Source organism: Hakea prostrata, chromosome 7 (genome assembly GCF_041222555.1).
Source record: "Hakea prostrata isolate BN-2017 chromosome 7, UWA_Hpros_2, whole genome shotgun sequence".
In the NCBI taxonomy this organism is placed as follows: Eukaryota; Viridiplantae; Streptophyta; class Magnoliopsida; order Proteales; family Proteaceae; genus Hakea; species Hakea prostrata.
The window spans coordinates 59,869-83,887 of record NC_142606.1 but is presented as its reverse complement, the minus strand read 5'-3'; the positions used below and the strand labels follow the sequence as shown (position 1 = coordinate 83,887).

Genomic DNA, 24,019 nt, shown 5'->3' with positions numbered 1-24,019 from the left:
GTCACTTTTCTAGGTTTCCGAAGTCACATGAGTGCCTGGAGTTCAAATATTTTGTACATTATACCCTCTATGACCTCCAACTATAATCATGCATGATACGATACCGAGACATCAGACCCTTTTTTTTATGGGCTGTCTTGATTTAGTTGTGCATAGGGTACGGATTTAAATTATGGTATCACCATCAGTATCCAAGTCAGAATTTATACCTGTGGGTTTGAGGATTCCGATACGAGTTGGCCTGACTGAACTTTAGTGCAAGAACTGGGTTTTGACTAAATTGCACTTCAATCTTCCAATTTCTCTTTTCTTCTTTGGGTGGGTCGAACTCCAACAACCCCAACTGATCTTCAAACTCCAAAACACCCAAGAAAATCAGAAAAATTAAAATGAAAAACGATATCTATATCAGTTTAAACATTTTGTATAAAAAGCAGAAAAATATACGGGCAAGCTATGTGTCGCCCATCTGGAGGGGAAGGGGATGGGCGAACAGCCTGCCTGGTTGGAGAAGATTTGCAAAATGTAGCTCATCTGGGTTTCTATAAATCCAAAATCAGGAAAAATAGAAGCTTACCTTACACTTGTTGTAGAGACCAACGGTCTTTGCCCCTGCGGCCTTTAGTCTTTGTGTGCTGACCTCAGACCATGGAGGTTCCTGCATGACACCAAACACGTCATATCTGTTAGCATCAAATTCTTAACACCAAAGAAGTTTCTTCTCATATCTCATGTCTACTTGTTCAACAGAAAACTACACATACAACAAGATCATAAAGTTTAAAGAAGCAAAATAGCTACAGTGTTGCAACAACCAACAAACCATTCATTTGAGAATGAGTAGTACTAGACATGTAGGATCAGGCCTAGAAAAAACATTACAACAACAGCAACAACAACAATAGGCTTTGTCTCAACTAAATAAGGTTGACTACATAGATTCTTGCCTTTCAATAAGTTCTTAGGTCTGCCCTTATCTTTTTTAGTTCATTCAATCCGGATTATATCACTTCTCCATACAGGGGCATTTATAGGCCTTAGTTGAACGTGACCGCCACTGTAAATGATTTTTTCGGAACTTATCACTTATGAGAACGACTTCCAAACCAACTCTACTTGTCCATCTTAGCATCCTCATTTCTAACTTAATAAAAAAATACAAAAAAATCAATATATACAAATACCATACAGCTATCCCCATCTTCCCCATTGCCATACATACGTCTTCTCACATGAAAGTATATTAAATGGATAGGTAAGCCACTCAGGCCTCCGTCCATAAGAACATAAGACCCCAAAATTCAGTTCACTGTGATGACTGATACCAAAGTTTACATCATATTGGTGGTTGGATGCTAATAGTTTAAAAACTACAGTAATTTAGTTTTCAAAGGCCTGGTCCCGTGTTTGGGGGCAATGGGTTGAACCTTGAATAGCCATTGGTTAATTTCATACTGAAATGGTACAGCCTAACTCCTTTGCAGCAGAATCAAGAAAGGAGATTGTTGTTCCAGATGCAATCCGGATACGAGCCTCCGACGTTAAACACTTCTCAATGTCTGCTTGCCAGTGGATGATGCCCATACTCAAGTGATGGGAGCGTGGATCTTGTACGTTCTGCATCTCTTCTTGCTCAGCATTCAAGTTAACTAAAGGGATAAGTAATACATCACGCAGGACTGAAGTGCTAAGAGCGCGGACATGAGCACTGGGATGAGAGAGGCAGCTGATGGTAGCTTGTAGACGGCACTGCATGCAGTTCCATCAATTAATCACATCGAACAAGTTATAAACTTAGTTCTAACAAGGACCCAATTGGAACAAGTGGCAGGAAAGAGAAGGGGGTAGAGGAAGGTTACCTTTACTAGGTTTGACAGGCCATCTGTGACTGCCAGCCAAGATTCTCCCCATTCAAGCACAATCTTAATTGCTCTAGCGGTTGCCTCCAGGAGCTGCACAGTTACGAATTGTCAACTTAAATAACTGAAGCAGTAAGGTGATTTTAACATCTTTAACCATCAATCAAAATGAGATTAAAATTTTTCTATAAGACTGTGTAAAGAATATTCAAATACACTTGGCACCTTGAAGAATGAAAATTGAGATTCTTTTTTTCACAAGCGGACATGCAAAATGTTATTAGTTCATACAAAGATCTACGACATAACTAGAAAGCTCTAAACACGATGTTTGGACCATAGTTATCAAAGTGGCAAAGCAACCAGGTGGTGGAGAAGGTCACAAAAACAAGGTGACACCAGCAAGATAGCAATTTAACTTCCCAGGCATCTTAGGCATTCAAGGAGTTTGGATGCCATGGCATCAACTTGGTATTGCAATCTTTGTAAAGAAGAAAGCGATGAATCAATAGTTTCCTTTGTTATTACCTCTAGCTGTGGTAAAGTGCATGGTTCCCCATCGACAAGCATTCCGTCAGTTGCACGTAAAAGAAGATCAGAAGCACTTGCCAGAATTACAAATGATTCTGGGTTATCATAATTTCTCATAATCTCCACAATTAGTTTTACTATTCTCTGGTTAATTCTCCACATCTTTTGACCATGCTCATCATTCCTCGCGATCCAAGGTTGCAATTCCCTCTCCGCCTACAGGGGCACAAAATCACTAAATGAGTAAACAGCTGAGTGGCAAACACATATACTTGTCCAAAAAGAAAGTAAGGAGACAGGTACTTAGTGTGCGTGTGTGTGTGTGACACCAGCCTGCATTGAATGTCCATGAGCATGAGGCAAGAATTTCACAAAGTAAAACAAAAGTTTGGACCTGAAGCACAATAGCAGTTGATGCTTTTGTTGGAGATGCTGAAACAACATTACATAGCGCATTAACTACCTGCACATGATGCAAAGTTGGTCAGTCATGAAAAAAGGAGGTTACCACCTCATAGATGGTTCATTATATTTTCAGTAGACCTCATTAACAAAAGAACATGATGTTTGATTTAGAAACGTGCTAATTATATGACATGCCATAAACCTTAAAAGATATTTTAAACCTCTAAAGGCTTCGACATCTAGAGGATCACAATTTCTAAAGGACTGCAGTCCAGATGCTTGAGAAGAATAAATTACTTATGCTAGAGAAGAACAATTTGCTTATGCTAAACAGAAAAGAAAAAACAATAAGGCACAAGAATGACCAACTTTGAGAAACATCTTTCATGCTGGAGCCTTGGAAGTATTCTGACACAAGGTTGAGTACAGACTTCACTTTTATGTCCGAACAGCATGAATGTAATAAAGCTACAGCTTTAAACAAACCAGGGGATGTACCCAATGCATGAATCTCCCACCATTACGGGGTTTGGAAAGAGTCATAATGTACAGGGCCTTACACCTGGAGCTGTTTCCAGTTCTTTTTAGCAAATACAAGAAAGGGAAAAAAATTAATGTTGGCATATACTGTACTTTTTCAATCAACATCAAAATGGTATTTTGCTCTGTAAAACAAAAAGCTGTTGTTCCCATGTATCTGTTTGTGTGTATGATTGTATGTCCTTTTCAAATCAAGTTCAATCTTTCTTTTTTTTTAAATCAAAAGATGGTTCAAATTAAAAACTAACTTTCTTTTTGAAGTACTTCTATATAATTAAGACAAAAGAGTTGCAAAACAAATTACCTGTCTCCACCCTTGGTGAGCAGAAGTGCTCTCAGCACTCGGCTGTGTTTCTGGTGATGTAATAAACTTGTGCCACAGAAGTGAAACAACGGAGAAACATAACTCCTGTTTCTCCGCAAGTACAGTACTTAGAAAAACTTCTGCACTGCAATTAAATCCTATGTGTCTGTCCATTGTGAGGAAATTTGCCAACTCCGAAGCATCCATTGATAAACTTGCTATACTTTTTCTCAAGTTATTTTCTGTAGCATCAATTGATAGCGATGCTTTCTCACATTCAAGGAATGTTTTAGAAGACGAGGGACCATGATAACCCGCACTGGTGGAATGCTCTGGTCCAAAGCAGTAGGTGTTCGAACAATTTCCTTGATTTTTAGTTGACAAACATACTGAGGCTTCTTTCCATAATGGTGCTTGCACTAACTGAGCTTCTAGTGGTTCTGCTTTGTGAACAATGGAAGCAACAGCTTTACCATGAATATCAATGAGGCTATAAAGTGAAGAGGCCCTAGTGGAAATTTCATTATCCCATTTGCATCGCATCAAGATAGACAAAGCATGCATGCAGGCCTTTGACCGTCTAAATAGTTCAGACACATGAGCAGCAACCATTGCTGCAGCAACTATCTCATTGGAACTGTAACTCCATGGCGTGCCAACAGAAGATGGCTTCAAAGAAAAAAGTGCCTCTAGAATTCCTAATATCCTACGAGTATGGTGAATTGCAGCACCAATACCATTTTGAAAATCATCTGAAGATCCATTTATTTTCATACGCTTGGCTGCAGAAAGTACACCCTTGAAATCTGAACCTTTACCAATCTTTGAAATCAGTGGGACCAACTGAAGTTCACAGGCCAAAGCACAAATAGCAGCCAGGACATAAGAATCAAAAGCTGCTACAGGTCCCTGTTTTTTTACTTTCCTAGGTCTCACGTCCCTTTGCTTCTCATTTAATGGCTGCCGGTCTTCAGCAACTCCGTTGGAAGGATAAGTATCACTTCCACTGGGTTTCTTGTTCCCATTGGGATGGGCTTCATGACTGACACACACAGTTAATACAACAAACAACAGGCGAGATGCAAGCTCAACAGAGGCACATGATCCTAAGAACAGTGAATGGACCATTGCACGGAGCTCAGCCACTGCAAGGTTATTGGATGTGTACCCAACTTCAAAAATATATCTTGATTTTCTAGTTTGCTCTCTTGAGGATTGAGGAGGAAATGTTTGCCGAAGAATCTCTTCCACTGTAGCAACAAATATCCTCATGAGACATGCTTCAGATGGACTTCCTCGAGGAAGATACTCTAAGACCTTAAGGAGTGGTAAGTACAGGCTCCATGACAATACAGGAGGTTGGAGGGGTGCTGCCACTATGATTTCAGGTAGATCAACAGCTGATGAACTCAAGGGAATCAGACCATAAGCAGCTTCCCAGATTGTACAAATTCTCCATTCCACTTCGGGGCCATGGCCACAAAACATTGATGCAACCCCTTGGGCAGTGGCCTCAATAGTTGCTTCAGCAGCTGGAACTTCTATCTGGTCATATATCACATTTAGAATAGTCATTAGTTACAGAAACTTTACCTTACAAAGAAGAACCTCAAAGTTAATCCAGTGCAACAAGGTATCAGGTTTAAGCCAGTTAACTAAACAAACATGGCCATAAATTAAATATCAAAAGAAGAAAGTTCCTCTCACCTGCTTTCTGTGAAATGAAATATAACCACCCAGAGGTTCATGTTGAACTTCAACTCCTTCAGCTTGCCTTGAAGGAGGAAAAAGCAGTGCAGGCTGTGAAAGTACTCGAAAAAGTAAAGCTGCAGCTGCATCTGCAGCAATACCTGTTCTCATGGACATTGCAGTCCCGATTGCCCTCAAGAAATGCAAATGCATCCAGTTCCTTGGAAGCTACATCAAGAAAGCAACAACAATTAAAAATTGACAGGAGCTCTGTGCTGATTGTTGAGTTCAGTTGGAGTTCCAATTTTGTTTTCCAGGGGAAAAATAAAAATGCACGTGTGAATGATGAAAACAATATGCAGTCCTATTAAACCAATCTGGTTCCCCAAAATGAATGCTAGGATTGGGACAATGTTAAGTTTGTAATATTTTGACTACCAGTTAAAGTCACTTAATATATAAATTTCGAATGACATGTGCGTCATTCGCAATATTGTTTACATCATTGTGTTATCTATTCTCATACGCATTTATTAGAATTTCAACTCATTCATAAAGTATAATTTCATATAAAAAAAAATGTATATAATTTAAGCCCCCAGAAGTTATACACGATTCCAAGAATTTTAGGATGAAAGTTTAGGATATATTAGAAACATAATCATGTTTTTGATAACACAATCGTAAAGTTCATTTAACCAACACTTTGGCTGAAAGCTGAAATCTTGAGATAATCATTTTTGTCCCCAAGACCCATGTTCCAAAACCAACTGATTTAAAACCTTGGAACGGATGACCAAAGGATCATAGATCATTGCAAAAATCATGGTGGGCTAAGTTAAAAAGTACCATCTTAGTTTTAGTGTCACACCAGATTATGAGGCATTGCTGTAAGAGTATGATTTGGAGTTGCTTCTAAGAAAGAATGAATTTATAGATTTCAAACCATGCAAAGCTTAAAGATTTAAATCATTCATTCAATGCTTCCACACTCACACACACAGAAAGAACATCCCCACCCACCCCACTGCCACTGAGGGATGTGCTAAGTTCAAGCGAAAAGCCAATAATATTGCACAAAATTGGCTGATAAAATGGTCATTAAACCAAATTTTCTATTTGATAATGGATCTGAATTCTAGATATATTTAAACTATATTGCAGAGCTTACAGAAGAACAAGGTATGGCCAAAATGGTGAGGAAAATAAAATATCTTAAAACTTGGGAAGCTACTTACCCTCATGCCACTGGCTGCATAGTCTTCAGCTGCCCGGAGCAGTTCCACAAGCTGTACAGCAGCATCAAGCGCATCTGGAGCCCATGATGGTGGAGCTTCAAGAAGTCCCAGTAAAAGTCTTTGGGTGGCACTTGGAGTGGCAATGGCGTAATATCTGAAAACAATGAAGGTACCTTCTAATTTCTTTTTCCTCAAAGATGCTTTGGGAAAGGGAAAGCAAATGGAAGGTATCGAGTAGAAGACAAAGAAGAGAGAATCCAAACTACCCAAGAAAATTGCTAACAGAAGGTACATATATTCACCGATGAAATAAGCGTGCATATGGCTCAAGAGCTGGTAACCCGGCAACTAAATGCTCATCCAAAGCTGTTGTCGGAGGAGGAAGCAAAAGTGCAGGTACAGCAGCAGCAGTAAGAATAGCAGTCTCATAACGTGCAACTTCCTCATCACATACACTTAGTATAACAGCAGCACCATTAGCAACAGCCCATCTGGGAGTCGATGGCATAAGCTGAGGATGCTTCCCAGATCCACGCCCAGAAGCTAATCACAGAAACAAATAACTTCAGAGTGAGCCCCGTTTAGGCCTTTAATTGTATTCGTTGTTTGAAATTTAAAAGTATAGAACAGAGGAAATTCTCCAGATAATGTTCACAAGTATAAATTTATCCATTCATAAACATCTGAAGAAGCCTATGGTTTGAGGCAGCCATAAAATAGCTTTGGTCTTTAGTTTCAAGTATCCTAATTCTTGGATTGGCCTAACGAAGAGTAACTGAAGTAAATAACATAAGACAGAAAAGCAACATTAATTGCCCCACTGTACCATCAGTTTAACTGTCTTCCTATCAGTAATGTAGAATTTCAGTGAAAACATGAAAAGTAGTTTCATGTCTGGAAAATACTTCCTTGGAAAGACATAAAATACTTCCCCTGAAATAGATTTTCATTGACAATTTCCTAAATTTAGCATAAGGTCTGTAACTTAAAGAGAGAAAGGGTGAATTGTGAGAACTATGGACTGCATTTACATGAGTTCAGAACATTAAGTTCTACACACTATTGACACTACACCCATGTTTAAGGGGTTACTGGAATCTGTGGCTGCTGAGCCAGGCCAGATGACCTGGAAACCTGAGAGTCAATATCCTCCCTCGGGCTTCAAATGAGTAGGAAGAGAGTGATGTGATTTTAAATCACCGTTATCTACAGTAATGTGTAATTCTGACTTCAGTTGCTAGGGTTTGGCGTCAAAGATAGGGATTGTGAAGGAGGACATGAGAAATAAAATGAGGATCAGACAGCAAACTCGTGAGATGCTCTCTATGTTGCAACAAATCATGGCAAACATATATAATGAGAAAGTATCGAAGAAAATTAATATTAGCAAGAGTTGCATGCCATATTACATACACTTGTGACAAAAAAGATACTTCACTAACCAGTTGTAGGTGGCTTCAATTCTCCTCCAGCTGCATATTTACCCATTACCCCACCACACCTGTTAAAGGGAAAGCTCTGTCAGCTTGCTAAGTAGAGGATTGACCCTACAACTCTTTCCGGAAATTCAGATCCACAAAATTAATTAAGAAAATGATTACCTTTCCATAGATACATCTAAATCCTAAGTCTTCTCCGTACAAAGGAGATCGTAAATCTTTACGACTATAACGTTACTACTAAAGAAGCTAAATGGATTGATTGAATCATGGTGCAGACGAAACAAAGCAAAAATTTTAAATTAATTGTGAAACCAAAAGATATAAATGGCTTCATCCTAAAAGAGAGAATATCATCTTAATCGATCAAGCATAAAATTATATAATGGGTTTCAAACACGTAAATATTATAAGAATTTTTTTCTACAATTCCATGATTTAGTTCAATTACAGCACTGCTATTTCATGCGCGAAACAGTATGAAGCCAAAATTCATATAGAAACCACTAGCTATGAAGCCAAGAGAGCCAAAAACAGTATGAGAAGTGAGTAAGCAAGGGCAACCATAAGAACCCATGGAATCAAACTTCCATCAAGAGGAGTCCTTGGATGGAGAAATTGGAACAATACATGCTTTGTGTAATTGGTATGTGAGGAAGCACCTGCATGGTCTAGGTGTGATACCAACAAATATGACTTTGGGGCTTGGGTAGAACCTACTGGAGGGCAAGGGCCCATGTAGCAAACCCCATTTAGTTGAGATTCTCCTGGATCTTTGGGTTTTTCTCTTTCCTCTGACTTACATCTTTCATTTGTCATTTGTCTTTTACCAGTTTTTATTTCTCATCTCATTTCCCATCCTCTTCTCCTATCTCTTCAGTCCACTTTCTTCTTTGGACTTCACTTTTGCCTACTTTATTTTGTTAGGATCGAAGGCAAGTACAAAATCTACTTTCTCTATTCTATTTCTTTTCTAGAAAATAAAAAATTCAGAAATTTGTGCATTTCCACAAGTTTTAGGACTAGTAATTTGATTACGCAATAAAAAGGAAAGTTTTAAGGACAAATTATTTTGCAAGTTACTTCTGAACAGATTTAGAGAGAACAGATATTGATCAAAATGTTTAGTGGATGGTGATTTGAACTTTCTATTTTCCCTTAAATTAAGTTGGTATATTGGGCTGCTTGATTTGGAAGGTGTGGACTAAATGACACACAGGTTGCATTACAAACTAAAGTACAGCTTTTTGATAAAAACCACACTGTTTTTTGTTTACAGTTTTCAAAAATGCTATTGGTGAACCCCCCCCCCCCCCAAAAAAAAAAAAAACCCCGGCGCGATTCTATTTATGCCCAAACACAATTAAACATTCAAGTTCATGATCCTTTACTCAACTAAGTTTGAATATCTATATGAGCAGGTTTCTTCACTTAAGCACGCTAAGTTGTAGCACTAGGAAAACAAAAATACAACACATGTGCACTGGTAGATGCATCATACAATGTTGGTCATAATCATAGAACCATTTCTTTATCCTTTCCCAGTTCAGAGAACCTACATAATTGCTCAGGGCCTCAAACCCATTGCACCATTGTTAGAACCAGCTTACTAGCAAAGTCAATATTGTAGAAAAATCAATGTCCTCTCAGAAATCCATGAAACCTTTTCTGGTAGCCTACATATCTTATTCCCCTACTTAGTAAAATCTATTTGGTCCAAAACTTGACATGTGAGAAGGGGACTTAGGGTCTTATCAACTAAATTCCAACCCATCACATGCACAATTGTGGCAGATATAATTGTGCAGACCACATACTTGCCAGCACTCATTGGACCAGGAATTCTGCACCTTGTTTAATCTATATCTTATGCATATTTGACATGTTTCTTAACTAACAGGCTCAAATAACAATTACAAACCATGTATCGTTAAAGAAATGTGACTTCACTACACAGAAACATGGACACATGCATTCACTTACCAGCGGAAATAATCACTTCTAATACCCAGAGGTGCAGCAAGCAATATATCCGCAATCCAGGGAGACAATGGCCGTATAGGCTTTTTCTCATGTTGCTGCAAAGATGAATAACAGGCTTCCCTTTCAGAGGACTTACTTGTCGTTGCATGGCTGCCACTACTGCTTCTCTCTGCTTCATCATTTTGGTTTTCAGATTTGTAAATTGGGCGATTGTAGTGAGTTAATACCCGCAAAATTTCTCCACATGCTAGAGCCCATTGTTGGGAGTATCCACTCTGTAAATCAAGGATTAGTTATGAAAAAAATGCCCATTCTTCAACATTAAGCATATGTGCTTTATGCAAGTAACTGTTTGGGGCAGGGGAGAGGGCGATTACTGATGGGATTTAAAGCATAAAGTTGCAAATCATAGAGAGTAAGTTTCAACTACAGCAAATAAAGCTTACAGGACATTATCAGAATCAAATCTTGGTAAGAAATAATTAATATTCTTTTGTTTTGGTTGTTCCATACCTCACTGCTTGGGCAGACCAAGGAAATGAAAGAACTAAATAGAGGACTATGCTTGTCATACACCAATGTACCATCAATTATACAGGAAATAATTGGATGGACAACAGCGTGCCCATGTTCTGGATGATGGAGTACAAAAGTCGCTGGAAAAAAGCAAAGTTTGAAAGGTTATTATGCTTCCCCTGGCAATTATTAAAAACAAAAAAAGGTGGAAATTTTAATTAATATGAATAATCTGTTGTTCTAATACCCAAAACATCATTGAGAAGGTATTTTTCCTCGGATGGATAGTGACTCTGGATTAGCTGTCAAAGGGAACAAATTCATTTTAGCAGTTAAAAACTTGTCATGGAACCTTTCATTAAACAATATTTGAACTTCACAACATGTAAAATTCAGATCAATATTAGGCATCCAACACAGAACCGATGAGGCACTAATAACACACCTTGGCAATGTCTTCAGGAAATCTTTCTGAAGTAAATTGAGCAAAATAATCAACATAAGCGGTAATTTGGACCTAGAAAAAATGTCAGACACATGCGTCAGTCAAAGTAGAAGAGGTGAGGGAAATTTGGAAATTTGCAATGACAGACCAGGAATCAAAACTTAGCATGCACATTAAATAAAATATTGTAAAGAACATATTAAATTTTCACTTTATCAAGTAAATGGCATACATAAGGGCCAATACAACAGATATTCATATGGTTGAAGTTATACATCAAAATTCTAAGCTTCAAACCATTTTTCACATTTCAATCTAAGGCCAGGGACTTCAAAGATATATTGGAAAGACAAGGATAAAGTCTCAAGATGTCAAACATAAACAAGGATTCAAGTCAGCATAAAAATTCGTCTCAGCAAAAGAAGGATTCATGCCTTCCTAAAAACAAGCTGAGTTCAAAAATTATTAAAAGGAAGTTGCTACAGATCCACAGTGGAATAACTATTTTGAGCTATACAGCTACCAATAACTTGAAACAAAAAATGGCTCCAGCGATTGGCTTCATATCTCTATCGGTGTTCTAAAGTGTAAGCTTTACTTTGATATGTTCTAGGGACATAGTTGTTCCGTCCTTCATTCATTCACAAGGCCTAGCTCCATTCTTCATCACCAAGTAGGAAAAACAGAAATTATACGGATTCCGTTTTATCCAAGAAAAAGAAAAATATATAGTTATGCAACAAACCATTGTGGTGCGACAACCATTGCATAGACGAGTTAACAAAAAAAGACAACTACGTCCTTCGTCAACAAATTGAAGCAATTATAGCTAAATGGTAAAAAATTAACATGGATTGTTTCCACCAAACCTGCCGCTGTTGAGCATCTTGAGGGGGAAGGCAGAACAACGAGGAGAATTGAAGATGATCGATCCAACTTTCGCTTGTGCTCACCATGGTAAAATCTATGGGAGAAAGATCTCTACGCTATACTCTCCGGCCGTGAGCAATCGAGACTCAAGAGTCACTATATCTACACTTCTTTGGAGAAAATAATTTACAACGATAATCAATCTGAAGTGTATATTAACTTCCGCGTGTTAATCCTCTCATAAATCTACGGTTCTCATCTCTGCCATCTTCAAGAAACTGTAACACAAGAAATCATCAGCACAAAGCATAAGGCAAACCACAGAAGAAGGAGAAACACAACGGTTAAAGCTGAGATTAAGTTCAAATAAATAAATATAAAATCTGGAACTCCTTGCTCTTCGAAATCAAACAGTTAGTGAGAAGCAGAAAAAGAGAGGAAACGATAATTTCAAAATCCTAACAGAAAAGTCAAGAACTCTGCTGAAGAAACTCAGAATTAAAATGAAGAAGAAAATGAGAGCAGAGAAGAACTGGCATTCGTGCAAACCAGGACTTGAACTTCAAAAAATTTAGGAAAAAACAAACAAAGAAGAAGCGAAAATCGTACTCAATTCTCCATTCAGAGAAAGTGCTAACACGATTCTGGAGCGGCGTTCTTCAGATTTCCCCTAGACCATGTATGTGGTTCATCTATGAGAACAGAAAGCGAAACATAAATGAGAAAGGACTTGGATTTTGTAGTTGATCGAGGGGTAACGGGAGGCGAGAAAAAGATACTCACAGCTGCTGCGTTCAGCCGAGCTGGCACAATAGCTCGCTGCGATAGCTGCTTACGTGGCATTGATATTTTCTCGCTCTTCCTCAGCATCGAGCTCCATGTATTCATACATCCACATGTATGCATCCCACACATACATGAAATCCCCCATGCATGCACGCTCGTGGAGGTCCTCATCCGGGAGCATATTATGATTTATTAGTCAAAATCGTCAACCACGAAAAATGTAAAAGCTGTGTTTGTTTGCTGGAATAAAGGTGTGCTGGGAAATTTTTTGAAAAAAACAAATTTTTTTATTTTTCTTAAAAAGTGTATATTGTTTGGTTGATTGGAATGAGAAAGTGATGATGAGGTGGTAGCCCTATTTTCTCACCTCAAGGCTTTTTAAAACTCCACAATTTTGGTGGAATTCTATGGTAAAGTAAAAAGTGGGACCCACCACTCTCATTTTTTCACGAAACTCTTTCTTTTCGTTTTCTTTTCTCACACCCCACTACACATGGAGTTCACATTTTTTTCTTTTTCTTACCCCTTTTTCCCCACCTTGCCATTGCAAACAAACGTAGCCTTATGGGACATGAAATGACTAATGTATACTCAAGATGGTAGCCCGAAAAAACCAAATCTATGGACCAGACCCAAGAGAACCTGAGCTGAACCAATCGTCAGTCACACGCCATGGTTGATGGTTGTGGTACATGTTTTCAAATTTAGTATGGATCAACTACAAAGTAAGGTCCTCTTAGTAAAGAGGTTGTGGGTTTCACCATTGTTGATGGCGAATGTAATTTTTCTTTAGTCTTTCTCCTATATATAAATAGTATCATTGGCCAATACAGTGTTTGTCGGGTAGTAAAACCCATACCTCTTGGTAAATAGATTGTAAGTTTGATCATTGTGGATGGCATATGTAATATTCTCATTTCCAATATATAAAAGCTTCATCCCCTCCTTAAACAAGTGCCTTTATACCCAAAAAAAAAAAAAAAAAAAACCTTCTAAAATGCAAACGGATAACGTACCATAAGTCATCAGCCTTTTGAAGCAATTTTAATTCTATTTTGCTTAAAGAACAAATTTTGATGATTGATTTACTCTATTTTGTGGGAATGGCATTAGGTTGAGTTGAACTCTATCTTTTCATTAAGAGGTATTGAGCATTGCCAATTGAGCTAATCTTTGATTATACTATTGTTTTACTCTTATTTAACTTTTTCTTCTTTTGTGGTGAACTTAGTTTTTATTGATGCTATACACTTCGTGGTTTTAAATCATGTATCAGGTTTGGTCGAACCACTTGTCCTTAAATTTGGAAAAGAAAATTGTGTTGGAATCATCTTAATTAACATCACCCACGTTATCCCCCGAGTTATCTCCTAAAATTAATGCCGTTTGCTAAGTTATTTAATTTATCAATCAAACCCCTGGCGGGGTCAAAATATATTAAAAATACCCATTGCCGCCAAGAAATCAGAGTTAGTGCTAATGCAAGTAAGTTAAACTTCTTAAAAAGACAAGAATACCCTTGAACGAAAAGCCTTATGCTCAACTATTTCTTCGTATTCCTCTACTGTCTCGACTTTTTTCTCTATCAAAGCATAAATCCTTACAAAGTTTAAGATGTATGATTAATGAATAGTGGATTTAAATTTGAATCATGAGGGTAATATTAGAAATTAATAAATAAAGTAAATAAAAACTAGCCGATTCTAATGGTGTTGGTAGTAGTAGGTTTGATTGATAATTTAGTTAACTCATTAATATTAGGAGGTAATTTAGGGGGTTTTAATTGAAATTTCCCCTTTTTTATTTGGTAGAACACTGACACATACCGATCAGCTCAAGTCATAGCACGAAGAGAGGTAAAGCCATTGGTATCATATGTTAGGTTTGGGTACCTCTTCTATTTGATGGGTCTATATAATTTGAATTTGATTATATTTTTTGAATTTGTTTTACTCGAATTCTTGGTCGTTAATGAGGGAGCCTGATATGATTGGCAACTAATCTGTAAGATTTGTGTCAATTCCTATCTAATTAGTCGTTAAACTAGGAGCCCAAACACATGATTAGTTATTTGATTACGATGTGGCATGCGAGGACTAATCATAAGTTTTTTTTTCCTTCTTTGATTATAAGGGACTAACCATAAGTTGGAGACAAGGGGCACTTTAGATCGACAAGGCTCGAAGTTCAATAACGTGCATGTGGCCACAAATATTTTTTCTTCTTCTGTCTAAGGTTCATCCGGGCTAGCTTCAGCGTACCTCGATTACATCCTCAGAGGGAACTTTGTTCTTTGCAAGGGTTGAACCCATGAGAAGTCTCCGCTGAGAAGTATGAATCTTACCACTCTACCAACCCTGAATTGACATGTGGCCACAATTACTTGTCATGTTTTCCACTTTAGAAAATGCTCCTATTTTTATTGATGATGATTTGCTCTACCTCTTTTTATAAAATTTTAAGACCACAACTAGGGTACCGCACGGTTTCACGAATCACGGATCTTTCTGAGCCCCGTCCGTTGTCCAATAGGAACCCAGATTTCGATATGTACAACCTCCTGACGTGGATCAATAGTGTGTGAATTGCTAGGTCTTTCCATAGACGTGACGACCAAGGGCCCACCAGGCCATTCTCACCCACTAATGTTTATGGGTATACAACATCGACGCCCATGTATGGATGATCCACATGACGTCGCCAGTAGCCACGTGTCAATTCTCTTTTTCTGTCATATGGTCCGCGTTTGGTTTGGTTTGGTTTCGGACACCAATATTTTAACTAAATTACCCTTGAATTTCAAATAAAATAAGGATGGAGGAATTAAACAAAGAATTTCATGTGTCCGGATCAGCCACCCCAATGTGCTCTCCGACTCTTCCTGACCACAAAAATTAGTGGGGCTCACAGTGAAAAACACTTTTTGAAAAAAATAAAAATATAAAACTTTTTTTTTCCCACTGGTTTTTGTGGTCAGGAAGCCATCGGGAAGCACTGGGAGATGATCTGGATTCGAATTTCATTGAAAATAGTATATATATATTTTTATCGATCCTATTTTATTTTTAAAATGTATTAAATTCTATTATTAAGTGTGTATTTTGTCAATGTTGAGTTAGGTAAGATTCATACCTCTTAGTGAAGAAGTTATGAGTTCGACTCTTATACATAAAAATTATATGTTTTAAACTGTATTTTATATATTGTTATATTTTACTGGTTTAATGTACAAAGGTGTTGGAATTAGCTAGCTTCATTTTCTCTCTTCGTTCTTTCAATAATCGTCATAACTTATGCACTAGAAAGAAAAGAGAAATAAGTCTATCGTTCCTGTTGTTGCTATATTCGGTATCTCCTGGTTGGTCGTCCGAACCTGCAAAAAAGTACTCGACCATTGTGGTTGAGTTTCGTCTCCGACTAACAAGTTAATTTAGATGAACAAAGGAAGCAAATTCAATCTCTCAGCGTATTCAATAACTTAAGAGTGCATACCTATAACAGTCATCGTATCTCTTTATATAGTTCTTGTCTGTTCGAGTACTAAGAAGATTTCCTGTTATAGAGTTGTATCAGGATTCGTCCTCTCCCTAGTTAATTGAGTCTTGCTTGAAGAATGATACTAAAGTCCAATACGGACTCAATCTTGACTTGATTAAGCAAGGTAAGATACTATTGTTAGGTAATACTACCGGTCCGACCACTCTTTTTTGGCTTAACAGGTTTGACTAGGCGAATCATGGTCGACCACGTTCAATCATAACAGTTCCCTTATACCTTTCATTCTAAAACATCTAACAAGAATAAGGGAGTTTTCACTTGATGGTTAGGTTCCAACAGAAAAAACTTAGAGGAAAACCCTCATGCATGAACCTCACCACATGTTCAAATTGACAAGAAGAAGATTAGAGAAACTCAATAAAGACAAAGGAGGGAAGAAGAAGATTAGAGAAACTCATTAAAAACAAAGGAGGGAAGAATGGATGAAACCCAAGGTCACAAAGGGCTACAGCTGAGCTTTGCCTACAACTTGCAGAAAAGGGAAAAAACGGCCTAACTAATATAAAGTCTCCGTCGCATATGGCCCACAAGCCAATTCAAGTGGTTTAAGGCGTCACAAAGCTGGTCCTTATCCTTCAAGGCCGGTTGAGGGGCCAAGCACTCACCAGCTAGTGGGGGATTTGTTGAATTTTAAATGTTTTTTTGTTTGTCATGGTTTGAATCATCTCACACTGAACTCAAAAATTTATGCGAGTAAACCACACGTGTCATGAGGAAACTTAATCATCATGGCCACTTGGCAACTTGTTATGTTCAAGGGCCCCACCTCATTAATTATCGAGATATTATTTGAATTAATATATTATTTTTCATGGGCCGACGACGCCAAAGTCAGACCACCCAGAATAGTTAAAAGAGGCATTGCCACTTTCTACTTAATTTTAAGTATGTCAATTGGTTTTGACCTAAAAAAATAATATTTGAATTGCTGTAATGGAAAATTGACCAACTAAAAAAAATAAAAAACACTTCAATTGCTCTAATGGAGAATTAGTCACGCTTTATCCGCAAGTGGAGAGTTCTTGACTCTTTTCTACATTTTTTACTGCACTTTAAAAGATGAGTTCTACCTCCAAAATTTGATAAGAAAAATCAGAGGTGAGTTTCTCAGCAAACGCCTCATAATGTGAGTGAAAATCACCTTTTGGTTGCTTTTCAGATGCTTTTCATCACATAACTAGTGTAAAACTCATCATTTAATAATAATAAAAAAATTAAAGATGAGACGTACCCAAATTTGGATTCACATCCTCTGTAATTTCTTTCCTTACAATTCCCTTCTAGGATTGTGCCATGTGGCACTTATGTAATCCAACGGTTATCCAATTCAAACTAATTTTAAATTTTATTTAAACACATCCATAAATTTGAATTTTATTTTAAACTCTAGTTTGTCGGATGACCATTGGATTACTTAAATGCCACATGGCACAATCCTAGGAGGGAATTGTAGGGAAAGGAATTAACGAGGATGTGGATCCGGATTCACATCGTTTGTAATTCTTTTCCCTACAATTCCCTGTAATTCCCTCATAGGATTGTGCCGTGTGGCATTTTAGTAATCCAACGGTCACCCAACAAACTAGAGTTTAAATAAAATTTAAATTTAGTTTGAATTGGGTAACCGTTGGATTACTTAAATGCCACATGGGCCAATCCTATGAGGGAATTACAGGGAATTGTAGGGAAAGGAATTACAGACGATGTGAATCCATGTGGATTCTCCACCCAAATTTGTGGTGAAAAAAGTGTTTAGGTAAGATTCACATCCTCTGTAATTCTTTTTTCTACAATTGCTACAATTCTCTTCTAGGATTGTGCCATGTGGCATTTAAGTAATTTAACGATTACCCAACAAACTAGAGTTTAAATAAAATTCAAATTTATGGGTGGAAAGATAGAGTAGAGACCAACAGCCATTCTCAAGCAGATTTACCATAGATACCCATTTGATTAAACACTGTAAGACGAAATTGTTTATGGGTTCTAGCTAGCATGGCCCATGGAATTGCCATGTTTGTGTTGAAGGGAAGACACATGAATGAAAGAGAGAGAGGTGATCGATGGATCCTTACTTCCTCTTCTAAAGTGACAAAAAAAGGTTTCTGATCAGTTCTCTCCTTCGTCACCTTCACCCTTTCGTGGCCACATGGAATTTTCATCTACCAACTCTGACCCATTCTTATCACAGACGATGTTTATTCGTAATTGGCGAAGCAAAGCTCTATCATGGCGGGCATGGGATGTGTTTGATTGTATTGATGGGAAAAAAGAAGAGCAGGGAAAGGTAGGTGTGGAATCTTTTAATTCCATAATGTTGTTTGGTTGAAATTAGAAAAAACACGAGAAAAATGAGGAAGATCGAAGGGACTTCAATTCCCTAATAATGTTTCTCACCTTCCTGTTCCTCGTTTCTTCACGTGAGAAAAGCCAGAACTCCACGAAGAAAGTAAAATGTGTGGACATGCATGGGTTTCCTCTCTCATTATAGCAAACTCAATCGCATTAATTTCTCTTGGTCAGTGCATGCATGACCGTTCTGCTCTGATCATACCATCATACAACCCCGGATTTCAAGATCATATAAGTTTAGCAATCATATACAACTCGATCAATATGAAACATATAAGGGTTTTGGACAAATATGAAACACTCCTACTGAATAGTGATGAGTGAAAGCCAAGATGATGGATGATGGATTTTCAAAGGAGATTATAGAGAAAGTAGTATCAGTACTACCAGAAAAAATTATTGATGTGAGATGAAGACTCTGAGTTATCCATATCATGTGATGGAGAATGGATATGTCTCCCTTCATATGTTGTAATCACCATCCGTGGGTCTTCTGCAAATCGTTCGACTCGTTTCTTGACACGGCAATTGTCCTGTGTACAGCGATAGTAACTCCTGCAATAAACTCAGTTACGAGTGATATTACAAGATCCACTACTTCTTACATTCAAGTTTGATTATGAAAAACACAATTAGATCGAGCGCACCCAAGATCAGATAGAATCAACAAAATGATATTTCAGAAAAGAATTTGAACCTCATGTGATGCTTCTTAGCAGTGAAAGTGAATGCGAGCAAAAGACACCTTCTATAGTTGGTTAGGAACAGATAAAGAGAAAGAACAAACCAAAGACAAGAGAGAAATGATCAACCAGAATACACATGGAGCCATCATGGTTTACTCAGGAGCCATGGAAGAAGATGGAACAGACAAAGCTTCCATACAAAAGTTCTTCTTTAAGTTTTTCTTAACCTGTCGTGACTTGTCCCTGTGAAGGGTGACTATTGAAAGGTCAAAAATAACCTTGCAGCAACCTACACAAAACTCCCCCAACCTCCATAAATACTTGGGGTTCATTTGATATTGATTTACTCTCATATTATTAATAAACAAACAAAGAGGATTCCCTGAAAAGTGTACAACTAATGGCAACGAATGTGACTCATCAGCATTACAGGATTTTCAAGCTTCATGGGTAGGGTTGGATAGTCATTTTACATCCCTTTGGATATGGTATGAGGAATTGAGGACCATACCCTTGTGGGGTTCTTTTTCTCATAATTACAATAATTTAAAATTATATTGGATTGAATTCATTATCTATTTGATAGTTCTATTCTCATGTTGGAGCTAATCATTTTATTTTAATATTTCAAATGAAAAAAAAAAAAAAAAAAAAAAAGTTTCATATGGCAAAGCTCTCTCTAGTTTTTCAAAAAGAAAATTACTGTGGAAGATAAAGAAGCAAACCACAAATCACTCATTAGGCTTTTTAGGTCTACATTATGGTTCCATAATTTAAGGGACCTTGCATTATATAAGTTTACTCTATTTTCCTTAGGTTTTTAAGGTTATTATTACTCTCTTTTTCTTTTTCTTTTTCTCTTTTTGGGTTTTTTTTTTTTTAATTTTTTATTTTGATGGGGGGGGAGGTGTTTGTGGTGTGTGTTGGAGTGTGTGTTTAGAAGTTGGCCCATTAAGGCCAAATCTGTCTTAAGTCTAACTAAGCCTATCTAGTTAAGACTTATATGCTTGGAATGGAGCCAGGCCAGACCAGACCAGACCAGACTAGCCGCTCGAAGTAGGCTTGGGTGCTCAAAAAGGAATGGATTAGTCTATTAAATGTTTTAAAAAGAATAAACATGGTGCCAACGGCAAGTGGAGATCCTCTCCACCAAAACAGGCTGTCCTCTCATCGTCTTGTCTCACACTCACTTAAGGCCTACCATGGGGCCAGCCCGTGGTACATGGGTAAACTATATGTTATGTGGGAGGATAGGAAGACGGCCTGCCCGGGTAGAGAGCATCTATCAAAGGCTCTCGCATAAGCATAAGCAGAGTTGGAGGGAGGATTTGTTGTTAAAAATTTATTTACTATTTTATCAATACTGTGTTGTTAAAGATATCATAACCATTTACTAAGTTGAGCTCAGATGCTGACTTGAATAGTGTTGAAATATATACTCTATGTCAGGTAGGAAACGTATTAGTATTTTTCTTCCTAAACTTACTTCATTCACAGAACCCTGATCTTTGATGCAGTTGACATTTCAATCACTCATTAGCATGATAAGTGATAACACATAACGCGCGCACACACGTACACACACAAAGAGAGAGATCAAAAGTTACTAAAATTTTTGATGACTTATGTATCTATCTCAACTGAGAGTTTGAGATGCAAATATCATCTCAGCATTCAGGTAGTTGATTCCAAAATATGCTATCAACTTAAAACTCAATTTGTGAAACTAGCTTGGAATATTAATAAGAATAAAAGGAAGAAAAACTACTCAAGTTAATATATTATGGGGATCGAGATAAAGGTTAAAGAGCATCCATTGTGCTCGGAAGCTCTTTTCCTATAATGTTATATAATTCAAAATGGTTCTGCCACTGTATATCCATACCAGCATGAATGAATCATAAAACCTCTCAGAAAAGTCTAGACTCAAAGACATGAAAAAATAGATCAAGGAAAAGAAGAAATAAGAATAACAGCATCAGGCATTCAGGGTGGGGTCCCTTGATCCTGAAAGGTTCATGAAAATTCATACCATTGTGGTTTTTCAGTATCATTTTAGAACCCAGTTCTCATAAAAAGCAAGTAAAGAACATATGCCATCATCAACCATGCACTCTCATCCACCAAAACTGTCCTAAAAGAAGAGATCTCTACCAACACAGTCAAGCACACTAAAGTGCTATTCCTATCACCTGCTCAGTCTTGAAAATGGAAAAAGAGGTCTGCAATGTCGACCAGAAGATACTGTCGTAACTGTACATGCTTTAGCAGGTGAACCTAAGCTTCCTTTAGTTTTTGTCACTTATAAGTTAGAAATTTTCACTTATGGTTCTTTATCATATGTCCAGAAACTCATAAACTATATTCCCTTGGATCTTAAAAGTTAACAAATTCTGTGGTGAATATAATGCATGTTTGTGGAACTAATTAAGACCTGCATGTAGTTCCTCTTATCAGAACTGAGAATGGCATTACTGGGAAGAAACCCTGACCACATTAGAACAAGGGCTTTGTTCTGACAAAAAGTAAGAAAGAAAATCAAAATGGCTTTAAGGGTTTCCTCATAATTTTAGGCCATGGAACCCGAGGTTTCTCTGGGTAGCATTAATTAATTACGTAAAATTTATATATTATCATGTGTTCATGTGCCTTGGACACATAGAAGACACATGGGTCATATGGGTACTACACCAGACAAAAGTGAAAGCTAGAAATTTGGAGACATGGAGATCTGGAAGATATGTGTCTTTTTTATTCTGAGTAGAAAGAGAAGCACGCTAAATGGAAGGAAGCAATTGCAAAAGTAATGAAGATCAAATAATTAGATTGTAGGATAACATCATGATCATGAGGAGAGAGAGGATTCTCATTAGTAAGTCTTGAATCCTAGTTATATGAATGATAAGTAATAAACACATAAATCATGTAATGATCAATAAGACTGCATGAGAGACACAAGGATAAGTAAAAGAAGGAAGTGTGGGTGCACAGATAGCTCTTGTAAGTACCTTGGATGAAGTGTGTTCTTCACAACTTTTTGGCCGTACTTCCTCCATTTGTAACCATCATCAAGCACATCCACGTCGCTTAGGGTCTTGAAGCAAAACCTGGGATCTCTTACCTTCCTCCGTGCCTTCACCTTCTTCATCTTCATCGCAGCAACTTCCAAGTTTTCATCATCTTCCATGCTTCTCTTACCAGCTGCCAAGTACTGATTCATTTCTCCCCGTGGCCTGAAACCAAAAATACTGAACCCAATTAAAACCCATCACCGCGCACACGCACACACACAGTGGGGAGGGGAAGAGAGAGAGAGGGGGAGAGAGAGAGATCTGCATGGAAATTGAAACTTGAACTGGGACGTGTGTAAGATTATTGTCTTCTTTGGTTACAAAATTAAATTTGTTGTTTCATGTTTGAGGTAACAACAAAGAATTGAAAAGGGTTAGTATGAAATGGATAGATCATTTTACCTCAGATTAGCACTCGATCTTTGAACTGGGGCAGCTTCAAATTCACCCAGAAGAGAAGTAATATCTCGGTGCTCATCCGAGAGATTGCAAGAGATATCTGCTCCAGTTGAAGAAGGGTTGCTACTGCTGAGTCTTAAAGACTGATGGCAACCCATTGGAGTAAAACTCCAGTTGGGAGCAAAGGTGTAGAAACCCATCTGAGAAGACATCTCTTGATCATCAAACAAGCCCTGGTTAAGCATAGCTTGGGAAGCTGAGGACATCTCTCTCTCTCTCTCTCTGCTCTTGAATGTTAGGGTTTGTGCTGCACTTGTAGAAGTCTGAAAAGCCTTATAGTTAGGCCTTTGTTCTCGATGGTTTGGTCCGTGTATTGACTTCTTCCTGTGAAAGGGAGAAAGGAGAGTAGACTTGGTCTTCAAAAAGGAAAACTTTGTGAGCCTTTCTCCTTAATCTCTTAAGGTTGGCATCACCACTGTGGGGTTTCTTTTCTTTTCTTTTTACCCTTTTCTTCAATAGAGGGATCTGCAAGGTATTTATAAGAGTGTGTTGTCACACACAGAGAGAGAGAGAGAGATCCGTGTAGAGATTCAAATGTGTATATAATTAAATGTAATGGATGTTAAAAACAATGTTCAATCTCCATAGAGACTCAATATGGTAAGCTAACAATCTATTGTCCATAAGATAAGATGCACCTTTTTTGCGTAATTAACTAACAGATTTGGCCCTCCAACTTTTCTCATGATACGATACCTAAGGGCTTTAGAGTTTCGGGTGAGATTTTTTTTGGGTAAGCGTTTTGGGTGAGATATTGCAATATCGTTGTTGGGTATTTTTTGAGAGATGCTGTTCATAATTTTCTTATATGTATATTTTTCCTTTTTGGAGGGCAAAGAAAAGTAAAAATTTTGTTAAGAAGAAAACTACAAGAGAAACTTCTGTTAGGTATATAACTAAAGCATCTAAAAGGGATGAACCCCACAATGACTTTGAAAGCCTTAAATTCAGAGTCCCCTCTGCTAGAAAGTGAGCATTTCAATTGTGATAGAAGGTGAATGACAAAAGGTAATAGAGCTCAAGTTACAAAACAAAGTAAACGTATATACTAAAGTTCTACTGTCAATGCACGGTTGGTCGACTAATAAGACTCATACTTTTTAGTGGAGAAATCGTGGGTTTGACCTTTGCAGACGACATATGTAATATCCCCATCCTCTATATATAAAAATCGTCAGTTTAAAAAAATATATAAATAAAAAGCTCTATTGCAGCTATGGATACTCCTTCACTCTAGGTGTGTAAGAACATTAAATCTCTAAAATGTAGCCTCAAAATACTGAAACAA

General features: G+C 37.6%; 2 protein-coding genes across 3 annotated transcripts; both read right to left on the bottom strand.

The window, feature by feature from the left end:
- LOC149008697 (protein GIGANTEA-like) lies at nt 1-12,566 on the bottom strand. 2 transcript variants are annotated; one of them, XR_016174370.1, is made up of 16 exons: nt 12,429-12,566; nt 11,819-12,097; nt 10,950-11,021; nt 10,752-10,806; nt 10,502-10,644; nt 9,989-10,263; nt 8,009-8,067; nt 6,869-7,109; nt 6,567-6,720; nt 5,347-5,556; nt 3,640-5,184; nt 2,785-2,853; nt 2,388-2,606; nt 1,860-1,952; nt 578-1,749; nt 1-348 (listed from the first exon to the last, which is right to left on the bottom strand). XR_016174370.1 is itself a non-coding variant. In XM_089161155.1 (15 exons), exons 2-15 carry the CDS (start codon nt 11,903-11,905, stop codon nt 1,450-1,452), a joined length of 3,522 nt encoding a protein of 1,173 aa, XP_089017281.1. In that variant the 5' UTR covers nt 11,906-12,097; nt 12,429-12,566; the 3' UTR covers nt 577-1,449. The 2 variants fall into 2 exon arrangements, 1 of the variants encoding a protein (XP_089017281.1); XM_089161155.1 differs by lacking the exon at nt 1-348 and having other exon boundaries at nt 577-1,749.
- A 5,955-nt stretch (nt 12,567-18,521) lies between these two features.
- On the bottom strand, nt 18,522-23,162 carry LOC149008696 (WRKY transcription factor 28-like). The gene is made up of 3 exons (XM_089162183.1): nt 22,675-23,162; nt 22,210-22,434; nt 18,522-19,070 (listed from the first exon to the last, which is right to left on the bottom strand). The coding sequence occupies exons 1-3, from the start codon at nt 22,935-22,937 to the stop codon at nt 18,899-18,901; spliced, it is 660 nt and encodes a 219-aa protein (XP_089018309.1). The 5' UTR covers nt 22,938-23,162; the 3' UTR covers nt 18,522-18,898.
- Nucleotides 23,163-24,019: the final 857 nt, after the last annotated feature.